Source organism: Borostomias antarcticus, assembly GCF_949987555.1.
Source record: "Borostomias antarcticus genome assembly, chromosome: 21".
Lineage (NCBI taxonomy): Eukaryota > Metazoa > Chordata > Actinopteri > Stomiiformes > Stomiidae > Borostomias > Borostomias antarcticus.
In genome coordinates this window covers 20,610,627-20,632,443 of record NC_140254.1, presented here as the reverse complement: position 1 = coordinate 20,632,443, position 21,817 = coordinate 20,610,627, and the positions used below count along the sequence as shown (strand labels likewise).

At 44.1% G+C, this 21,817-nt stretch overlaps 1 protein-coding gene across 1 annotated transcript in view; it reads left to right on the top strand.

The window, feature by feature from the left end:
- The window catches only part of vps50 (VPS50 subunit of EARP/GARPII complex), a 180,435-nt gene extending 161,333 nt beyond the window's left edge, over positions 1 to 19,102 (top strand). Inside the window, exons 24-28 of the mRNA XM_084455729.1 lie at positions 6,026 to 6,122; positions 6,719 to 6,877; positions 10,850 to 10,971; positions 16,707 to 16,896; positions 17,489 to 19,102. Of these exons, the coding sequence (XP_084311855.1) occupies positions 6,026 to 6,122; positions 6,719 to 6,877; positions 10,850 to 10,971; positions 16,707 to 16,896; positions 17,489 to 17,608 (688 nt within the window). The 3' untranslated portion in view covers positions 17,609 to 19,102. The remainder of the gene's footprint in view (positions 1 to 6,025; positions 6,123 to 6,718; positions 6,878 to 10,849; positions 10,972 to 16,706; positions 16,897 to 17,488) is intronic.
- The last annotated feature ends 2,715 nt before the right edge of the window (positions 19,103 to 21,817 follow it).

Here is a 21,817-nt window from a genome sequence, read left to right as displayed (position 1 = left end):
AGATAGATCACACATGGAAGCTGTCGTACCATCATTTCTGCGCTCGGATCTGCGCTCCTTTGATAAATGAGGGCCAAGATCTGGTCCATGACTCATCTTACTGAGAGAAAGGCCTGTTCCACATCTTTAATATCTATGTCAAAGTGCTGATTATCTTTAAGTTTGGACCTCAGTTCCTGAATTTCATTACTAAATGTTGGAATTCTGAGTGCCATGGAGTGAGTTTTTGATTAAAGTGCTAACCTCATGCAGTAGGCTACAGACATCATGCTGTAGAGACATGTTGTATAAATATAGCCACTCTGAAAAATATGGGTGAGGCTGTCTGAGAGGTCTGAATCCTAAGCAGCCTGCCCAGTGGTGAGAACATGTTTGGAGTACAGTAGACCAACATAGTTGTACTGAAACTAAGGCCTGTGTTACACGGCAACAGGCTTCCATTGAGACTGACACATTGGCGTCTATTATAAAGGTATGAGTTGAACCAAAGTAAAGAATTCTGAGAGACGCCAATGGAGTAAAGTTTGTCAAGAAGCAAATATTGATCGACGATATCAAAGGCCTTACTTAAATCAAGAAAAATTGCTCCACTGAGTTTGCCATTCTCAGAAGCAGTAAACACGTAATTTACGTAGTAAATTTTAAAAGAGCTGTAGTTGTTGAGAGGTTGGGTCTGAAGCCAGACTGGCATGAAGATAGAACATTAAAGTCAGCAACATAGCGTGATAATTGATTGAAAATTAGTTTCTCAAAGATTTTAGCCTCGGAGGTGATAATGGAAATTGGACGGTAATTGTTAATGTCATGGGAATCACCTCCCTACTGAAGTGGAGTGACTATGGCACATTTCCAGGTGGAAGGGAGGGTCCAAGTTGATGAGGAAAGATTAAATAGGTCACAAAGCGGATACATCAAAATATGAGAGGCTGACTTTATTGAACTGAATGTAATATCGATGCCATCTGGTCCAATTCCACAGTCATCCTTCATTTCATTAATTAGGGCCCGAGCACTGGCGGTGCGAGGCCCTATTGAAATTGTAAGGATTATCATTCTCCCTTCTCCTACCTTCTTCTTCTCCCCAAACAAATGCCTTTTTGGCGGCCTAAACATCGATGAAAACGCATGAAACTTTGCAGATACGACAGTCCCGGTGAAAATTTTGATATTTCATGGGTGACGGAAATGGGTGTGGCAAAACAGTTCAAGAGCGCCCCCTGGGATAATACAACTTATGCTGAATAACAAATTAGGCCTGCTAGCTAATTGCGAACTAAGGAATACACCCTAATTTGGAAATGTAGGCCTGAGAACAGAATAACCAAGTACTAACTGACTAAATTAATGCATTCGAAACAAATTATTTTCATTAATGACCGAACAGGCATGCGCATGCCCAGTGTTGCGAATGGTGTTGCAATACCGTTGCCGTGTAACCCTGATCTCTTCTGGCAACGCTGATGAAATGTTCCATCTAACTTGGAGGTCATTCTCATTCTGTTGTCATTCTCGTTCTCGAAACGTTGCCGGGTAACGCAGGCCTAAGCTGTGTGCTGGAGAAACCTTGTTAGTGCAGTGGTAGAGTTAGAGTTGTGGTGGTAGAGTTAGAGTTGTGGTGGTAGAGTTAGGGTTGTGGTGGTAGAGTTAGGGTTGTGGTGGTAGAGTTAGGGTTGTGGTGGTAGAGTTAGGGTTGTGGTGGTAGAGTTAGGGTTGTGGTGGTAGGGTTAGGGTTTTATTAGTAGAGTTAGAGTTGTGGTGGTAGAGTTAGGCTTGTGGTGGTAGAGTTAGGGTTGTGGTGGTAGAGTTAGGGTTGTGGTGGTAGAGTTAGGGTTGTGGTGGTAGGGTTAGGGTTTTATTAGTAGAGTTAGAGTTGTGGTGGTAGAGTTAGGGTTGTGGTGGTAGAGTTAGGGTTGTGGTGGTAGGGTTAGGGTTTTATTAGTAGAGTTAGAGTTGTGGTGGTAGAGTTAGGGTTGTGGTGGTAGAGTTAGGGTTGTGGTGGTAGAGTTAGGCTTGTGGTGGTAGGGTTAGGGTTGTGGTGGTAGAGTTAGGGTTGTGGTGGTAGAGTTAGGGTTGTGGTGGTAGAGTTAGGGTTGTGGTGGTAGGGTTAGGGTTTTATTAGTAGAGTTAGAGTTGTGGTGGTAGAGTTAGGGTTGTGGTGGTAGAGTTAGGGTTGTGGTGGTAGAGTTAGGGTTGTGGTGGTAGGGTTAGGGTTGTGGTGGTAGGGTTAGAGTTGTGGTGGTAGAGTTAGAGTTGTGGTGGTAGAGTTAGAGTTGTATTAGTAGAGTTAGAGTTGTGGTGGTAGGGTTAGGGTTGTGGTGGTAGGGTTAGGGTTGTGGTGGTAGAGTTAGGGTTGTGGTGGTAGGGTTAGGGTTGTGGTGGTAGGGTTAGGGTTGTGGTGGTAGAGTTAGGCTTGTGGTGGTAGGGTTAGAGTTGTGGTGGTAGAGTTAGGGTTGTGGTGGTAGAGTTAGGGTTGTGGTGGTAGAGTTAGAGTTGTGGTGGTAGAGTTAGGGTTGTGGTGGTAGAGTTAGGCTTGTGGTGGTAGAGTTAGGGTTGTGGTGGTAGAGTTAGAGTTGTGGTGGTAGAGTTAGAGTTGTGGTGGTAGAGTTAGAGTTGTGGTGGTAGAGTTAGAGTTGTGGTGGTAGAGTTAGGCTTGTGGTGGTAGAGTTAGGGTTGTGGTGGTAGAGTTAGAGTTGTGGTGGTAGAGTTAGAGTTGTGGTGGTAGAGTTAGGCTTGTGGTGGTAGAGTTAGGGTTGTGGTGGTAGAGTTAGAGTTGTGGTGGTAGAGTTAGGGTTGTGGTGGTAGAGTTAGGGTTGTGGTGGTAGAGTTAGAGTTGTGGTGGTAGAGTTAGGCTTGTGGTGGTAGAGTTAGAGTTGTGGTGGTAGAGTTAGAGTTGTGGTGGTAGAGTTAGGGTTGTGGTGGTAGAGTTAGGCTTGTGGTGGTAGAGTTAGGCTTGTGGTGGTAGAGTTAGGGTTGTGGTGGTAGAGTTAGAGTTGTGGTGGTAGAGTTAGAGTTGTGGTGGTAGAGTTAGGGTTGTGGTGGTAGAGTTAGGGTTGTGGTGGTAGAGTTAGAGTTGTGGTGGTAGGGTTAGGGTTGTGGTGGTAGAGTTAGGGTTGTGGTGGTAGAGTTAGGGTTGTGGTGGTAGAGTTAGGGTTGTGGTGGTAGAGTTAGGCTTGTGGTGGTAGAGTTAGGGTTGTGGTGGTAGAGTTAGGGTTGTGGTGGTAGAGTTAGGCTTGTGGTGGTAGAGTTAGGGTTGTGGTGGTAGGGTTAGGGTTGTGGTGGTAGAGTTAGAGTTGTGGTGGTAGGGTTAGGGTTGTGGTGGTAGAGTTAGGCTTGTGGTGGTAGAGTTAGGGTTGTGGTGGTAGGGTTAGGGTTTTATTAGTAGAGTTAGAGTTGTGGTGGTAGGGTTAGAGTTGTGGTGGTAGGGTTAGAGTTGTGGTGGGAGGGTTAGGCTTGTGGTGGTAGAGTTAGGGTTGTGGTGGTAGAGTTAGGGTTGTGGTGGTAGAGTTACGGTTGTGGTGGTAGAGTTAGAGTTGTGGTGGTAGAGTTAGGGTTGTGGTGGTAGAGTTAGAGTTGTGGTGGTAGAGTTAGGGTTGTGGTGGTAGGGTTAGAGTTGTGGTGGTAGGGTTAGGGTTGTGGTGGTAGGGTTAGGGTTGTGGTGGAAGAGTTAGGGTTGTGGTGGTAGAGTTAGGGTTGTGGTGGTAGAGTTAGGGTTGTGGTGGTAGAGTTAGGCTTGTGGTGGTAGAGTTAGGGTTTTATTAGTAGAGTTAGAGTTGTGGTGGTAGAGTTAGGGTTGTGGTGGTAGAGTTAGGGTTGTGGTGGTAGAGTTAGGCTTGTGGTGGTAGGGTTAGGGTTGTGGTGGTAGAGTTAGGGTTGTGGTGGTAGAGTTAGGGTTGTGGTGGTAGAGTTAGGGTTGTGGTAGTAGAGTTAGGCTTGTGGTGGTAGAGTTAGAGTTGTGGTGGTAGAGTTAGGGTTGTGGTGGTAGAGTTAGGGTTGTGGTGGTAGAGTTAGGGTTGTGGTTGTAGAGTTAGGGTTGTGGTGGTAGAGTTAGGGTTGTGGTGGTAGAGTTAGGGTTGTGGTTGTAGAGTTAGGGTTGTGGTGGTAGAGTTAGGGTTGTGGTGGTAGAGTTAGGGTTGTGGTGGTAGAGTTAGGGTTGTGGTTGTAGAGTTAGGGTTGTGGTGGTAGAGTTAGGCTTGTGGTGGTAGAGTTAGAGTTGTATTAGTAGAGTTAGGGTTGTGGTGGTAGAGTTAGGCTTGTGGTGGTAGAGTTAGAGTTGTATTAGTAGAGTTAGAGTTGTGGTGGTAGAGTTAGGGTTGTATTGGTAGAGTTAGGCTTGTGGTGGTAGAGTTAGAGTTGTGGTGGTAGAGTTAGGCTTGTGGTGGTAGAGTTAGAGTTGTGGTGGTAGAGTTAGGCTTGTGGTGGTAGAGTTAGGCTTGTGGTGGTAGGGTTAGAGTTGTGGTGGTAGAGTTAGGCTTGTGGTGGTAGAGTTAGGGTTGTGGTGGTAGAGTTAGGGTTGTGGTGGTAGAGTTAGGGTTGTGGTGGTAGAGTTAGGGTTGTGGTGGTAGAGTTAGGCTTGTGGTGGTAGAGTTAGGGTTGTGGTGGTAGAGTTAGGGTTGTGGTGGTAGGGTTAGGGTTGTGGTGGGAGGGTTAGGGTTGTGGTGGTAGAGTTAGGCGTGTGGTGGTAGAGTTAGGCTTGTGGTGGTAGGGTTAAGGCTGTGGTGGTCATTTGAATTTCCTGTCTTTTGAGGTTTTTGGAAAACCTTAACTCATAACTTTTTTTAAATTCTTAACTTAAATTGAGTTTCCTTCCAATTTGCATTCTGCTGTTATTTTAAATCTTGCACTGGTAGACTCATTCTTATTCTTTAACTCTTTTTCTCTCCTGCTCTCTCTCCCTCTCTCTCTCTCTCTCTCTCTCTCTCACTTTCTTTCACTCCATCTCTGAGCACACATGTATACTTTAAAACTCAAGCACACACACACACACACACACATGCGCACACACTCTAAGAGGCCCTAACAATAGCTGGAGCGTGCATCCCCAGCCAAGTCTGACTTGGAGAGGTCAGCAGTCTGGAGCTGTTATAAGAAGCTGCTTATGGATAACAACCTCTACCTAGATGCCACCACACACCACCAGATGGCATTTAACTTGCCCCACTGAATTCAATGAATCATCAACTAAAGGGAAAATAAATAGGACATTTGAAATTGAAATAGTTTAGGGGAAGATATATACAAATGAAAAAGACATCCTTAAAAGAAGAGGAAGTGTCCAGAATAGAGAGAGAATCATTAAAAAAGACTCAACTCACAACAACTGTGAAAGTAACAGGACATCAACAATAATGTATAAGCTATGCACTGTATGTATAGGGTAAGTGGAAGGGGCATATCATTAGGAAATAAGACACGGCTATGCATAATTGCTCGGTGACCATTTTTCTCTCATTAGAGCCAGGCTGACGGCTGAATATCATCTGACCTCACTGTGTAGCTCCTGAACATGCTCAGAATATACCATATTTAATATAGCCATTACTGCTAGGCACTTTTGTAAATGGCTGTGCGCAGGCTTAACACCGCATTTAGCCCTGCTGTAATAGAATAATCAATGAGGCTAGAGGGGCCTGGGCAAATATCAAGATTTTAGGTGCCAAAGATAAGCAGCTGGAGAAAATAACCTTTTGCCATTGTCTAAATGTTTTGTTTATTTTATCAGGTTTGTATATGTATATGTAACCGGACAAATGCTTGGTTGGCCAACAGTGTTTCTTGTCACAGTAAATATGAGACCTTTAACGGGGGCGGTAAATATACAGTACGAGTTCATAAATAAGTGAGCCCGTTAGTGGTTGTTCTGAGCAATCTGCATTTTTGATGACATGGCCCCTTTGAAACTTTGAGTTCAGACAGATATATAAGCACTACACTACTACACTGAAACAATCTGCCCTTCTTAACCTACCTCTACCGTTATGAATCCACCTTTCTGGCTGTGTCTCTCACGCTCTCTCTTTCTTTTCAGTGTGTTCCTGGCCGAGCAGTTTGACTTCCTACAGTCTCACCTTGACAACATGATGCCGGCTGCCAAGAAGCCCTTCCTCCAGCAGTTCTATTCCCAGGTCAGCCCCCCGGGACGTCGGCTGGACATCACCACAGATAGGCTACACATACCTTTCCTATAATTGATTCAACTTATTTTGTACCTTGCATGCAATAGAGTGGTTGCAAAACTGAAAGGCGTGCTCATTTGCTACCCTAAGCATGCCCAAGCAAACGTTCAAAAGTATTTGAAAGGATTTAAAAAAAGATAAGATATATTCTACTTAGGCCATGGACTCCCCGGCTCCTCTCTCTCATTGGCTGGCCTGAGTCAGTTTTTCTGGCTACTCATTGAAAGCAACCCTGGGTTTATATTGCCACCAAAGGACAAATGATGTGTTTGTGGCAGCAGGTACCCGGCCATCCACACCCATTCTTCTCTGTCGATTCCTCCACACGGTCTGTTAGAAAAAGCAGAATGAAATAAAACATGAAACAAATGAAATCAAACTCTAAAATACTATAGTATTATTTTAGAGTGCAATTACAGGACGAAAAAAAGTATACTGTATGAACATGAATGGTCGTCTTTTAACCAAACCGTTTGACTTTCTTTGCTGTAAGGTCTCTGTTTGATTAATAACATGTTGCTTGTTTGCTCTGCTTTCCCTTCCAGACGGTGTCAACAGCCAGTGAGCTGCGTAAACCCATATACTGGATTGTGGCAGCCAAGGCTATAGATTACGAACAGATGCTGCTGCTGATGACGGGAGTTAAATGGGACATTAGGGAGATAATGTCGCAACACAACGTATACGTGGACGTCCTGTTGAAGGTAATGTTGCGTGAATGTTTTTAGTATACTGGTGTGTATCATGTTGCCATCAGGACCAGTTCATGTTCAGAAAGTGATCTTTTTGTGTGAGTGTTCTTGGGGCTGATCGTTTTATCAGCCTACCCTCACTATGGGGATGGATTTCAGTAAGTGGCCTTTAAGTGCGAGTGTCCTTGGGATTGATCGCTTTGTCCGCCGACCCTGACTGAGGGATGGTCCTCTCGTCATTAACCTTCCCTACTCGTCATTAACCTTCCCTACTCGTTACTTTATAAGCATTCTGGAAACTCTGCCTATCTGCTCTAAAGTGCTTCAGGTTAAGTCAGTGGTTCTCAAACTTTTTTGGTCGGATCCCCCTTTGATAAATGCGCTATTATTCAACCAGAGAAATTAAAAAGTATTACTAAAAATGTCACTGTTCATCGGATCAAATGTTTTTGTCCATATTATCCCTACTCTGACTGCTCTAGTCTCAGACTGCTCAACGAATTTTCCTTTTAATTGGCTGCCAATATTTTTCTTAGGTTGCGATCACACCAGAAAGTCCGAACCAAGCACCAGACCAAATGAGTGAAGTTGCAACATTTTTGCCGTTTTTTTTGTCTGGTTCGCGTTCACGAGGTCAATGGGCATAATATGCCACGCAAGCACACCGCTACACACACGCTTCACTAAATTGCAGGTCACTAACAGGCGACGCGAAAAGTAGACAGCGAAAAATAGAGCGTTCTTGTAAACCTGAAAGCAATGACAACCTGCACATCCAGCATAGAATCGCTTGTGATTATTGAAATTATTAAACTAGTTGTGTAGTTGTCAGACTTCCTACAGTGAAACCATGTTGCCTTTCAACATATTTTTCCCACATGCAGCAATCAACAGCTATTTCCTGTATCCTAGTCCCCGCCCCCTCGTCGATATGTGCAACCCCATGCATATGGCTCAGCTCCAACGCCGGCCTATTCACACGCTCACTTGCAAATGCGCTCCACAGGTTAACTAGCCACAGGTTAACTAGCCACAGGTTAACTAGCCTAATTGCCAAGTTGACTTTTGGAGGAAGCAGACCATTAAATTGGCAAAATAGTTTCTACATTGCAACAAAGGGGTAATGAACATAAATCAGCCGATTAGAATCAAACAGGGGGACCCCTCTGGTGGGTTGCAGTCACCCATATTCATATCATGATGTGCAGGGTATTAACATTCAAGCATGACCCTGGGGGTGCGTAGGGTAGGGGGGGTCCCACACAACCAACAGGGAATTAAAAAAAAATATATATATATATTTTATATATATATATATATATGTGTATATATATATGTATATGTATATATGTATATGTATATGTATATATATGTATATATATATATATATATACATATATATATATATATATACATATATATATATATATATATATATACATACATACATACATATATATACAATGTGCATTCATGAACCTGTACTGTAGACCTATCCGTAAATGTCTCGTCCCACTGTATGCCCTGCACCATGCTCCTCCACCTCCGCAGGGTCAGGTCAGCCATTCCCTGATTTCCCAAGTCTTCTAGGAGATAATCTATGTTAAAATATTTTTCTCTGAAGTTGCCACTCCTTACTCTTCTCCTAATCACTAAGCCTCATGAGTTCAAATGTATCTCAAGGTCTCCCATATCAATTATTTGCCATATATTGAATAATTCACTCACAAAGATGGTTTGAGATTCACAACTAAATGAAGAACCTCCAGCAAAGTTCCAGGTTTGTTAGGATAAGGTTAGCTCTTGGGTCCCGTAACTATATTCAGTCTTTATTTCTCTACTAATGAGATGCCTTATTAGTGCCTCCCACTTATCCCAGCATGCATCTTGCATGAGCTAGTGTGTCGCCATTACCATGGCTGTGCTGGTAGCATACAGTGGGAGTATACGGTTGTGAGGACAGATGGGGTTGCTGTGGTAGAATTATGAGCAGGGGATTATTTGCAAACACAAACGCTGGAGAGAATGCCCAAATAGAAACCTCATCCCATTTCCTGTGGAATTGATCTTGGTGTGTGTACCCGTGTGTTGGGAGTGTGCTAAAAAGACTATGAAAACGTAATTATGACTTCAAATACATTCATTGAAGAGTATAAAGGTGGCCTAATTTATAAGGCTGGTATTGTCACGACATAAAATGTAGTTAATTAAAGCCTGGAGAAAACAATAAACTCACACGGACACTTAATAAATTCGGTGGTCTGTTCTACGTGATATACAGGACTATGCCATATACCCACTAAGAAAGCTCCACGATTTCTGTTAACCCACTTAAAAATACACAGAGATACACAAAGATATGTAACAGCATGGTTTTGAGAGATAACTTGTCTGACTACAACATAAAGTACTCCAGTGACCTCGAAAACCAGGGACAATTCCCACGTACGCAAGGGGACAACGCTATAACTTCACAGGTTTGATAACGTAGTCTAACTTACTTGAGTTCCATTTGTAGTTCAGATAGATACATGTAGTTTGCTGAATTCCAGGCACCTTCATCCGGTGAATTGTCTTGAAAGGAGGTTTTCATGTTGCAACTGTGCCATAAAGTCCATTGTCATGTATTGTGTAGGTGTCATTTAATGGTAGTTTTGGACACCTTGTAACTCCAAGATGCCAGGTTGTTTTGGAGATCTTGAGCTGTGCCGTGAGTTCTCTCTCTTTCACCATGAAGATGTATTTCTTACAATCGATTAGCCTGTGCAGTTACAGTACAATAAGCATAATGATTGTCAATAATTTTATATGTAGAGTAGGCAAACTAATAATATTTTTGTTGTTGTGTTTTGCATATAGAATCCGTTTTTATTGCCATGCAGTTTTTCAATGTACTACTACTTTTTCCTTTTTTGTGTGTGTGTGTGTGTGTGGGGGGGGGGGGGTATGGAAGAGAAGGGTAAAAAGGGCTTTACGACCCCCTCCTCAATACCTCTGTGACTACTGTGTTTCATCTACTCGGTTTGGAATAGGGCTTTTCTTGGCAGCCATCTTGTATGGGAATGCTCTATCGGACATCTGTGGTACGAATGGATGGAAAGAAACAAGATTAGATCATCCTGGAGAATTGTAGATGACTGTGGGCTTCACTTGCACTAACATGCAGATTTCTTTGTATTGTAGTAAGGGGAATTTGATGGAAATCCTTTGTTGTAGCTCTGACCTTTGAATGAGGGATAGTTACATACTTTTCAGATGCTTTCAGTTTTAGAATATGATTCATCTCTCCAATGTATACTGTTGTAATACATTGCTTTGTAGCCTGGCTGTGCCATCCTGATCACGTGATCTCACATTCTGTTTCTCTCCACACACTTGTGAATTGGGTCTGGCGGTACCAGGCTAAATGCTTTGCTTTGTCCCTTAGATCAAGAGGGAACTCAATGTTATTGCCCCACTGTCACCAGCAGACCTCCCGGAGTCCGATAGATACCCCTGTGTCTGCTGTGGATGTCGTAGCATTTAGTTAACACACACACACACACACACACACACACACACACGTACACACAGACATACACCAGCCCACTTCCGGCTTTAGGCCTGGGCCATAGCAAACACACACCAATATTCGCCATGTCTCTCCTATAATGCTTTTTTAGCCTCTCTTACTCTGAAATGTAATTTAATGTAATGTATTGCTTTATAAATGTTCTTAGCCGGTAGGCAAACATACTCCTGCAGCTTGCTCGATCGCCTTGTTGAGAGGGGTCAGGGAAGAATTTTTACAGCTCACTTATCTGGCCCCCAGGTGATTACTGTTTTTTTTGCTTCCCTCTGGAATATGTAGGGGTGGGTCGTATGCCCACCTCCCTTGTTCTCTGTAAAGCGCATTGTGTTGCCTCTGGGTATGAAATGCGCCATACAAATAAAGCATTGATTGATTGATTGATTGATTGATTATTGTTTTTTCCCTCTCCACAGGAGTTTGAGCAGTTCAACAAGAGGCTGGGGGATGTGTCCAGACACGTGCGCATCCCTCTGGCTGTGTCCAACGTTCTGTGGGAACACTGCATCCGCCTGGCCAACAGGACTCTCGTAGAGGGGTGAGACAACTTCCATAACATTGAGCAAACTCGGTTCTTATCACATGCCCGTAGCCGAGGGGGGGGTCCCCTCACACCCAAGGTCCACAATTTAAGGACGTTTTTTATGAAGTCTGTTTTTTTTTTGTTTTTTTTTTAAGTGTGTCCCCACATGCTTTAAAACGAAATAACCGGGCGAGGCGGGCCATAGTCAGAGAGGCCGCCAAAGAGGCCTTCTCTAAAGGAGTAACAGTCGTCCATGGTAGAGATGGGAGAAACTGTGCAATAGTCCAGACACTTCTCAAATCTGGGCTTCATGTGAAAGTGGCAAGAATAAAGCCTTTGCTGAAAACAACTCGCATAGAATCTTGGCTAGAGTTCTCCAGAATGCATGTGGGAGACTCTGAATCCCATAGAAGATCCTATAGTGTGAGACTAGAATAAAACTTTTTGCCCTCAACACTAAGTGCTGTTTGACGCAAGCCTAACACTGCACATCAACCTACCGTAAGGCTTCTCTGCAGAGACTGGAAAACTCACAAAGAAAGAGCAAAGTACAGCGAAATCCTGGAGGAAAACCTGCTGCAGTCTGGAGGAGACCTTGGACTTGAGAGAAGATTCCAGCAGGACAGTGACCCAAAATGTACTACCAAAGCCAGACTGGAGTGGCTTAAAAACAAAAAAAATCTTAAATAAACAATCAATTGTTTATTTTTTAAGTCTTTTAAAATCACTTGTTTATTCTTTCCAATTTCATGGAATGACCCAGTCAAAGCCCAGACCTCAATTCAATTCAGAATCTGTGTCGTCTTAAAAATGGCACTCATCCAACTTCATGGAGCAATTTTGCAAAGATGAATGGGCTACAATTGCTGCTGTCTAGAAAACGCAGCCACATTATCAACTACACATGAATATAAAGGTAGCTATTAAGCTCGCATGTGGCTCAGTAATAATTGATATAGAACTGTAACAAGGCTTTACCCGTGATAAATTGTGAATATACACCGTCTCTTATAACCAAACAGATTGCCAGCTCAGAACTACCCATTGTATACTGACCCTGCAATCTGATTGGTTAAGAGCTGTTGCACATATCATGAATAGCCCATTATAAGACATAGCACGTTCAGTAGTACAGTAACTATAAACTTTTATAGCAAGTAGATCAAAAGCCGCACTGCTCATACACTACACTACACACTGCCTATATGGGCCTATATACATACCCGAATGTTATGTCAGCTGTTAGATATATCATAATAACACATTATAAAACAGACATATCATGAATACCACATTATAGGACACATGACACATTAAATATTAAAGGAGTAGTTTGATATTTAGCATCATACTGTAAGCCCTGTTATAAGGTTATTTACAATCATATACAAACTTTGACAGACTGCACTGAGATATTAGTGGTCATTGCTCATGTCACAGCTAAGTAACAGCTAACAGCTCGTCGACCAATCCCCGACTGGCTCGGAGATTGAGTGGTTGTGCGTGGACGTTGCCGGCTTTAAAATCGTCAACGTCTACAAGCCTCCACCCTTGCGAATCACACCAGCGCATCTCCCAGTCTTCCCCCACCCCTGCCTCTATGCTGGCGACTTAAATTGCCAGCAAGAGGATTTGGGGGTACAGCACCAATACATCTGATGGAGAAAACCTGGCTGCTTGGTGAGCTAACAACAGCCTGGCCCTGTTGTACGATCCCAAGGGTGCAGCCAGCTTTGTCTCAGGTCGCTGGAAAACAGGGACGAATCCTGACTTGGCATTCGCGAGCGTCAACGTTGATAACCGGCTCCCTGATAGACGCGTGCTAGTAAAGTTCCCGCGGTCCCAACTTTGACCATCGCTGATAACCATGCCTAAACTCGTCCACGCGTTTCCTATCAATTGAATATAGGTCGAAAAGGGATTGCAAATCATTGCATAATTTTTATTTACATTGTTATTTTTACACAGCGTCCCAACTTTTTCCTGAATTTGGGTTTTCATACTGTATTATGCACTACAACACAAGTAGTGTTTTTCCATTGACACTTTTGGCCGCGCTGGGTCAAACCACACCGCAATGATTCGTTTTTCCATTACTAATTTACTGTGCTGACCCCCGGCCGAAATGAACCCTCTCCGGAGTGGGGCCAGAGGCCGCCAGCATCATCAGTTAAAGACAAAACTTGTCCCACACAAAATCACTTCAAGTGGGATTGCCTTGTAATGGAAATGCAAATTCTAGCCGCACTAAGCTGATGAGTCAAACCATGTTCTACTCAGAATGCTAGGGAAGCAATCTTATCTACAGTCAGATGAAATGCTGGTTGTTCAACTGTTGAAACTGAGTTGTGTTTCTTTTGGGTGTATTCATTTCGGTTTCTGCCATGAAAGAAAAATTGTTCTTTTCGGTTTGTGGTGTAGGCCAATTTGAATGGTGAATTTTAACCGATTCGGTCAATTTATCTGCCCCTGGTGTTGTAATGCTTTCTATACATGTGCAGGCCCACAGTTTGCTGTTTGTATAGCATCAAACACACAGCTAGTTACTATAGATAGATAGATAGATAGATACATAGATAGAGAGATAGATAGATAGATAGTGAGTGAGTGAGTGAGTGAGTGAGTGAGTGAGTGAGTGAGTGAGTGAGTGAGTGAGTGAGTGAGTGAGTGAGTGAGTGAGTGAGTGAGTGAGTGAGTGAGCAAGCGAGCACTGTGGACTAGTAGCCTATCATTTCCTGTCAGTCTTTTCTACTTTTCTAGTGAAGAGTGCCAGGAATTCTATCTCACGACTCTTCACGAAACAGAAACAAAATCACGCTCACTGCTCTCTCAATTATAGTTTATAGCTGCACTATATCAGATGGAAGATATGCTAATATGTACCTGTGGAGGAGTGGATTTATAGGCAGAGGATTTGGAAGGTGTGGAAATGTCGACTGCCTCATCCATCTTGTTTTCTTTTGGACGTCTTATGGTGGGAGAAGGCCTTCTCTCTGCTCTCAGGGCAAACAGGTCGTAAATGTGAATGCTACAGTATGTTCATCTTGTGGTCATTTTGCCAAACAGCTCCAGTGAGTTATTATATCAAGCTGCGTTGGGAGACTCACTCATTGTTGCATTGGGAGACTCTAATCCTCCCCTCGTCTCACGAGTAAAGACTAGAACCCCCACAATACTTTGATCGAGACAAGTTGAAGGTTTCTCTTTTTCTAGAAGTCCGTCCCCATGTAAACCCTGTTTCTTTTAGAATGCTTTCCGCAAAGACAGCCTAGATAAGCAGACTCGAGACGGATCATGTCAGCTTTTGCTCCAGCTTATCCGCCCCAACCCCCCCACCTACGTCTTACCAGCCAATCTTACTAGTCATCTCATCCATATGCCAGCAGCTCTCTTATGCCGGGCTCACACTACAGGATATTTAAAATCCTAACCAATTTCGAAATCGGGTTACATCACGCACATAAGGAGAATCTTAACAGATATTCTTCTTGCGCATCTCAAACAAGCACACACAGCAAGATTTGAAAATAACGGCTCATCACACACTACAGGATCTTATCGTGCCCGAGGGAGCAACGAACCACTGGTCTCGCCGTCTCACTTGTAAAGTCGGGACATAATAATCTTAAATATCAAGTTGTTGTTTGATATTATCGGGCCGCCCCGATGGGTCTGCGAGCCGATCGGGAGGTATAAGATTGGATCTGTAAACCCCTCACATTACAAGATCATCTGGGCCGATCATCGGCCCCGACCAACGTTCCAGACCAGATTTCTCCTCCGATTGTCAGGAGGGGTGAATCAGGGATAAATCGGCCCAAAAATCCTGTAGTCTGAGCCCGGCTTTAGCGTCTCTACACATCTTTTCACTTCCACAGCTCAAGGTCTTTCATACAGACCCTACAGGGCATGACACAAGGGTGCCTCTGCCTATCCAACCGATTGACAGGCATCATGAGTGGGAGCATGCTAACATTCCCTTTAGGCCCGTATGCCATATGCTCATGCTTCCCCATGAAACCGTACATCCCCTGCACTTGTCTTATTCCTGCTGCATTAATGACTCTCCCACCTCCCAGTCCCTCGGGAGTGGTCAGATATAACTTTTCCCTCCCCTCGTTGCCTCCTCTTCTGTCTATAGCCTTGCTCATACTCCCAAACGGACTCGTACTCAAATAAGAGACTGAACTGGCAAGAGAAGTGGACAGTAGTACAGTCTATTTATGTTCAACCATTAAAACAAACTGAGTACTGTTGAATTGTGGACAGAAACTGCCTGTGTGAGCACAATAAAGATGTCTCTTTTTGAACGTCCCTTCATCAGGGGTCCAGCATTCTCCCTTAAAGGCAGTAGGTGCAGCAGGTGGCTTGTGATTAACTGTTAGACTTAGAATTTTGGAAAGGTTTTGAAAAATGCAACCGACAAAATCTCCATCCAAAGCCACTTCTCCAAACTGGGGGAAAACAAATTACACTCTCTAGGCAGGTAAGTAGGTTGACATCCAATCATTAGGCTGGCAACTCAAAATGATTGGATGCACTTATTACAGTCCTGTGACTTCCACACGGATGTATTTAATTTAATGTCAGAACACTTTATTACCTCCGCCCCAGCAACAGCGCAGGGCGAGAGGTAATGTTTTCGATGGCCTTATGTGCGTTTGTGTGTTTGTCTGTTAGCAGGATTACATAAAAACTACTGGACCGATTTTCATGAAACTCAGTGGAAGGGTGCAGCATGGTCCAACTTAGAACCCATTCAATTTTGAAGCGGATCCGAATCACGCTGCAGGGCCATTCACCTCCATTCATTCTTTGGACTAGGATTACGCAAACACTACGAGACCGATTTTCATGAAACTTGATGGAGGGGGTGTAGCATGGTCCAATTTAGAACCTATTACATTTTGGCATGCACAGAGCCGTACAATACCTCAGGGACAGAGGTCTGTGCTCTCTGAGCACCATTTCTAGTTTATTGATTGTTGTCGGGGAAAAAATATAGCAAAAGATGCTTCTGAGTCAAACCACCTACTGCAGCTTTAATGACCTGGTTCAAATGTGTTCCACGTAGCAATAGGTTTTGAAATTGCGTTGTTTATGTTGGGCGCCAACGAGTACTGTACAAGTATCCCTGCGCCCTCTAACAACATGTGAGGTGGAGTTCCCTGTCAGCAAGGAGTTCAGGAAACAGCATCATTTTTATATACAAGGCCCTCCTCCAGATGGTACCTCCTTCCTCACTACGGCTCCGCTGGAAGAATACAGAGCACCAAACGGTCACAGGCCAGGTTAATTTTAGAAGTCCCCCCCCTGCAGCCACTGCTCTAGGGGGAACAGCTTTTAGTGTTTAAGCCCTGACCTCCTGGAACAGCGTTCAGGACAAGCTGGAACTAGATCCTTTGGTTCCTGTGGGCCTCCATTTAAGGGGGATGGTCTCCAAACATCTGTTTGACAACATTTGTTTTCCTTTTTCACCAGGAGTCTTTGTAAAAGAGACCTAGATAGACCTAGTCAATAGACTAAGACTGTTTAAATAAACGATAAACAACCACTCCACCCCCCCCCCCCCCCCCCCCCAAGCTACTGTAGCTCTGCAAAGAGAGAGGTTCCAATAGAAATAATCTTTTGGAGTAACAGATTCTAGAAAACACGCCCTTTAAAAAAAAAAAAAAAAAATCTCAGATACAAACCTTTCCTCGACGAGTCCCGCTAACTCAGCGTCTCTTCTCTCCTCTCTGCGTCTGTAGCTACGCCAACGTGAAGAAGTGCAGTAACGAGGGGCGGGCACTGATGCAGCTGGACTTCCAGCAGTTCCTGACCAAGCTGGAGAAGCTGACCGATCTGAGGCCGGTCCCCGACAAGGAGTTTGTGGAGACCTACATCAAGGCCTACTACCTGACCGAGAATGACATGGAGCAGTTCATTAAGAACCACCGGGTCAGTCCAGCGAGACAGGGAGATGGAGAGTGTGTGTGTGTGTGTGTGTGTGTGTGTGTGTGTGTGTGTGCGTGCGTGCGTGCGTGCGTGCGTGCGTGCGTGCGTGCGTGCGTGCGTGCGTGTGAGTGTGCACATGCACGTGTGCACCCCATGGTAAGCACAACATCTATGCCAATTACAGACCGTCATGTCTATGTTTGGGCAGCACGGTGGCTCAGTGGTTAGCACTGTCGCCTCACAGCAAGAAGGTCCTGGGTTCGAATCCCGGTCGTTCCAGGTCCTTTCTGTGTGGAGTTTGCATGTTCTCCCCGTGCCTGCGTGGGTTCCCTCCGGGGCTTCCCCCACCATCATAAAGACATGCAACGTATAAATGTGAATGAATGTTGGTGGTGGTCAGAGGGGCCGTAGGCGCTGATTGGCAGCCACGCTTCTGTCAGTCTGCCCCAGGGCAGCTGTGGCTACAGATGTAGCTTACCACTACCGGTATGACTGTGTCTGAATGAATACTGGACTCTGTAAAGCGCTCTGGGTATCATGAAGGGCGCTATATAAATCCAACTTGATTGATTGATTGATTGATATGTGTTTCCAGGAGTACTCTATGAAGCAGTTGGCCAACCTGGTGAACGTGTGCCTGGGCTCTCACATCAACAAGAAGGCTCGGCAGAAACTACTGGCAGCCATCGACGACATCGACAGACCAAAGAGATAGATACTGTAGATGGCATGCGTGCACAAACTCACCGACTCACACATGCGCAAGCACACACACACACACAGTTACATTGTAGCTAGTGGAGGAGCTCAGTTTAAAATGCCCATTTGACTTTCTCTTCAGAATACTCATTAAACACAGCTGAGGTGCATTCAACAAGTAGTCAACAGTGTTAGCTTATAACCGATTATAAATATTAAATATGTGCAATTTCATTATATTTAGTCAGTGGCATTGTAACACAAATGCTTTAAGTCATCATTATATATCTGTCCTTTCAAAACACAATATAGTACAAGCATTAAACCCCAGATTGCTTCTGAGACTGTTGGCTGTGGTTGTTGAACGTTCACCAGGAACAGAATGTTTTGTTGAATTCACCTCAGGAAAAGATAAAATGATATACCGTAATGCTGGAACTCCCACTAACATTTACCACGTTATACAGTTGTTAGGACAGTTACCCGGGTTGAAGGGTTGAAGTATTTGCCCGCTATTGTGCATGCCCCGAATTTTGATATCGATGAATATTCTGCTGATAGTTTTGCTGCATTTTCTATGTCTGTATCCTCAAGAATGATACTGTGCATCCTCCTTGCCTTCGTCAACTGGGACGATGTGTTTTAAAGATGAATGTACCGACCTGAAAGGCTGAATAACAAACAGTAACTTGAAGTTTTACTCCCTTTGTCCAACAATGAGCTTGACTCCTTAAAGAAAACGTCAGAGCAAAATATGACATTGAACATTTTGGACTTAATTGTAGGCTACACGGTCGCGATGAGCTTGCGTTATCATAAAAAGGCCATTTCAATTCAGGGAAAGTTTTTTTTTTGTTTGTCTTTTGCCGTTACATTGGCGTAACAGATGCTGTTGTGGTTAACGATTGGGTAACTTCCTTCCCGAGGTTGAACGTCTGCAGACATAGCGTATGTATGCGCTGCTCCTCTAGTGTCCGTTTGTAAATAACGTCAGCCACATGTTTGCTATTTTATTTCCGTGCGGGGCATCTGCTGTACCTGACCTTTGCTGTAATCCTCCATGTTTTGTTGCGTCCATATATTCTAATATAATGATGATTCTGAAATATTATAATGGTTGTAAATGAAATAGTAATAATGTGTTGGATTGTATTAGCAATTAGCTCCACCTCGTAGTTGGTCACTCATATCATTTTAAGAATTGATTTTATTGTCCAGATCAACTCCATCACCATCCCGACATCAGCTGGTTCAGTCCTTACAGGCACATTTGCCATAAGAGTAGAAAACACAAAATGTTTTTGATACCATTGTAATTGTTTCCATTACTTTTTTTCCTGCACAATTATTCCAAGAAGAGTAAAATGTGAATGTTCGAGCATTGTTTTTATTTATTTATGGTTTTGCGTTTTGTTTGGATTTAAGTATTTTTTTTATACAGTGACAGGAAGTGTGCTATCTGTTTCCATGGCGTTGTCCTGTAAATTGTCAACTGTAAAAGATTATTTAAGAAACAAACATTGACTATACTGTATGCGTTAATATGAGACTCAAGTGCACTATTGTGAAATCAGTAAATATGGGAGTTGTAGGTTAAACCAAGATGATTCTGACTTAATAAACACTCTAACATGGACGTTCTGACTTCTCTGGACACCATTCAATGTCATGGATTTGAGAGTGCATGAGAAGAATCAGAATCAGCGTTATTGCCTGGTAGTTTTTACACATACTAGGAATTTGTTCTGGTCAGTTGGTGCATAACACTGATGGGTAGACAACATTAAAATACTACGCGCGCTGATTGTGATGCGAAGCGTCTATGATGAGACAGTAGCTGTGTTCGGAATCACTCCCTCGTTCCCTCACTCCCTATTCCCTATATAGGGTTCACCATGTAGTGAACTACCTAGGGAACGGAGAAAATGTAGGGTACATGCACTGTTCCCTGCAAATCAAGGTGAGTTGTGGGTAATAAATAGTGGACTATATAGGGAACGAAAATTCCGTGGAGAATTCGGACACTACAAACAAAATGGCTGACGCCCTATATAGTGCACTATATAGTGAATAGGGAGCGATTCCGAACACATCTAGTGTGTATTGCATCGAGATCTACATGATTTATTTTTTACACACAGAACTGAGTTGTTAAAATCGTTTTCACACTAGTGCAAATAAAGATTGAAATGTAACTTTTTTTCAGCCTACCGGTATTTTGATATATATAGTGGTCTAGTTGGCTATACAGGTAGTTGCCCTAATATCGTACCTGTGGCCGCTGCTTTGTCATTTGAATTCTGCAACCATCCCCATAACTGCAGATAATTCCAGCACTTCTCAGTCATCAGTGTTGCACACATCATTTATTTGCATGCATATTCCCAAGCATCTTGCTTGGCTTTCTTCTGATTTAGAGTCCTTGAAAGTGTCAATTCGATGTATGATGGGGCACTCAGGAGGGCACTCAAAAGGTGTAGATGCTGCTCTCATAAACAGATTTGTCGGCGGAGGTTGGAGTTCCACACACATGCCCCTCGGGGCCCTCCACACAAGCGTCTTCCTCCCTTGAAGGTCTGGTGAGTTGACCCATGAGCCCAGGTATTTGAAGCCATTTACTTCCCTCAGAGCAATGCCTCCTGCTGTTGTTACAAGTGGATGGTCCGGGAGGATGTTGTAGGTGATGATCTCAGTTTTCTTGGCATTTAGCTGAAGGCCAACCTTGGCACATTCTGTCTCCTGTGCTTGCTCTACGTGATCAGAGAGCAGGCTGATGTCGTCCGCGTAGTCCAGGTCCGTTAGAACTATGGGGGGGTGTCGTCTCGATCTCTTAGGTCATGGGTTCCCAAACTCCTTCAATGTGGGCCTCCCCTCTGAAAACAGTGACACACCCGCGCCCCCCCAACCCCCCAAATTTGTCAATTTTGCAAGGCAGTGTGTGTGTGTATGCTATATTTCACACAATACATTCATGCCTGCGGGGGGAGGCTCTCTCTGAACTATCCACACATTTAGTAAACATCTCTCCCATTATTTATTTCAATTTTCTGACCTTTAAAATCACGTTTCATTCATAAAAAAACATAGAAAAATCAAAAATAAACATGTTTTTCCTTCTTTTTTTTTCTACCCATCCCTCCGCGCCTCCCCTGAATTTCGCCTCACAGTTTGGGAATGCCTGTCTTAGGTAATATATTGTAGGGGCAGCTGTACTGATGTTTGCAAGCGCAGTGTAAATAGTACCTTGGGAAGTCGGCAGAAAGCACGTACTGTGCGTCTTTGTGTTGAATACAAAGCCTGTGTTGCACGAATATCAGATTATCAAAAATACTGGAAACAGTTCATAAAACTATTTCTTCATAATTAACGGGATATTATGTGTAGGCTGGTGGGTTATGTGCAACTGGATTACACCTACTTTTCAAATCGAATAAATTTCACAGCCAAACAGACATGTGCTTTGCCTCGCAGGTGTCATACATATGACAGGATATTAATCAATGTCTCCTTGCACATCTCCCTGTTCTGTGCGTGTTCACACCCACCTTTCCCTCGACCCTCCCATGAATGCATATGCATGTGTAGGAAAGCGCAACTTGCCTTTCTGTGGGCGTGCGCCAGGCAGAATACAGTTTGACCCATGGTACAAACCATGCCATGTAGTCAGGCACATAACGGGCGCTAACATGTTAGCACATCTGCCCCCTAGTAAGGCCGAGTTCCTGCTCCCGTCCACTGATGGCCTTCCTGAGTGGAAGTCCAGGACTATGATGAAGATTAAGGGGACAAGGGTGTCCCCTTGCATCACCCCAACCAGGATGTCCAACTCCTCACTGTTGCCGTCTGGGATCACCACTTGGCTCTTGTACCCGTGTACATGGTCTCGATGGTCTGGAGGAGGGATGGAAGGGAGGGAGGGAGAGAGGAGGGATGGAAGGGTAGGAGGAAGAGAGGAGGGATGGAAGGGTAGGAGGAGTGATAGAAGGGAGGGAGGGAGAGAGGAGGGATGGAAGGGTAGGAGGAGTGATAGAAGGGAGGGAGGGAGAGAGGAGGGATGGAAGGGTAGGAGGAGTGATAGAAGGGAGGGAGGGAGAGAGGAGGGATGGAAGGGTAGGAGGAAGAGAGGAGGGATGGAAGGGTAGGAGGAGTGATAGAAGGGAGGGAGGGAGAGAGGAGGGATGGAAGGGTAGGAGGAGTGATAGAAGGGAGGGAGGGATAGAAGGGA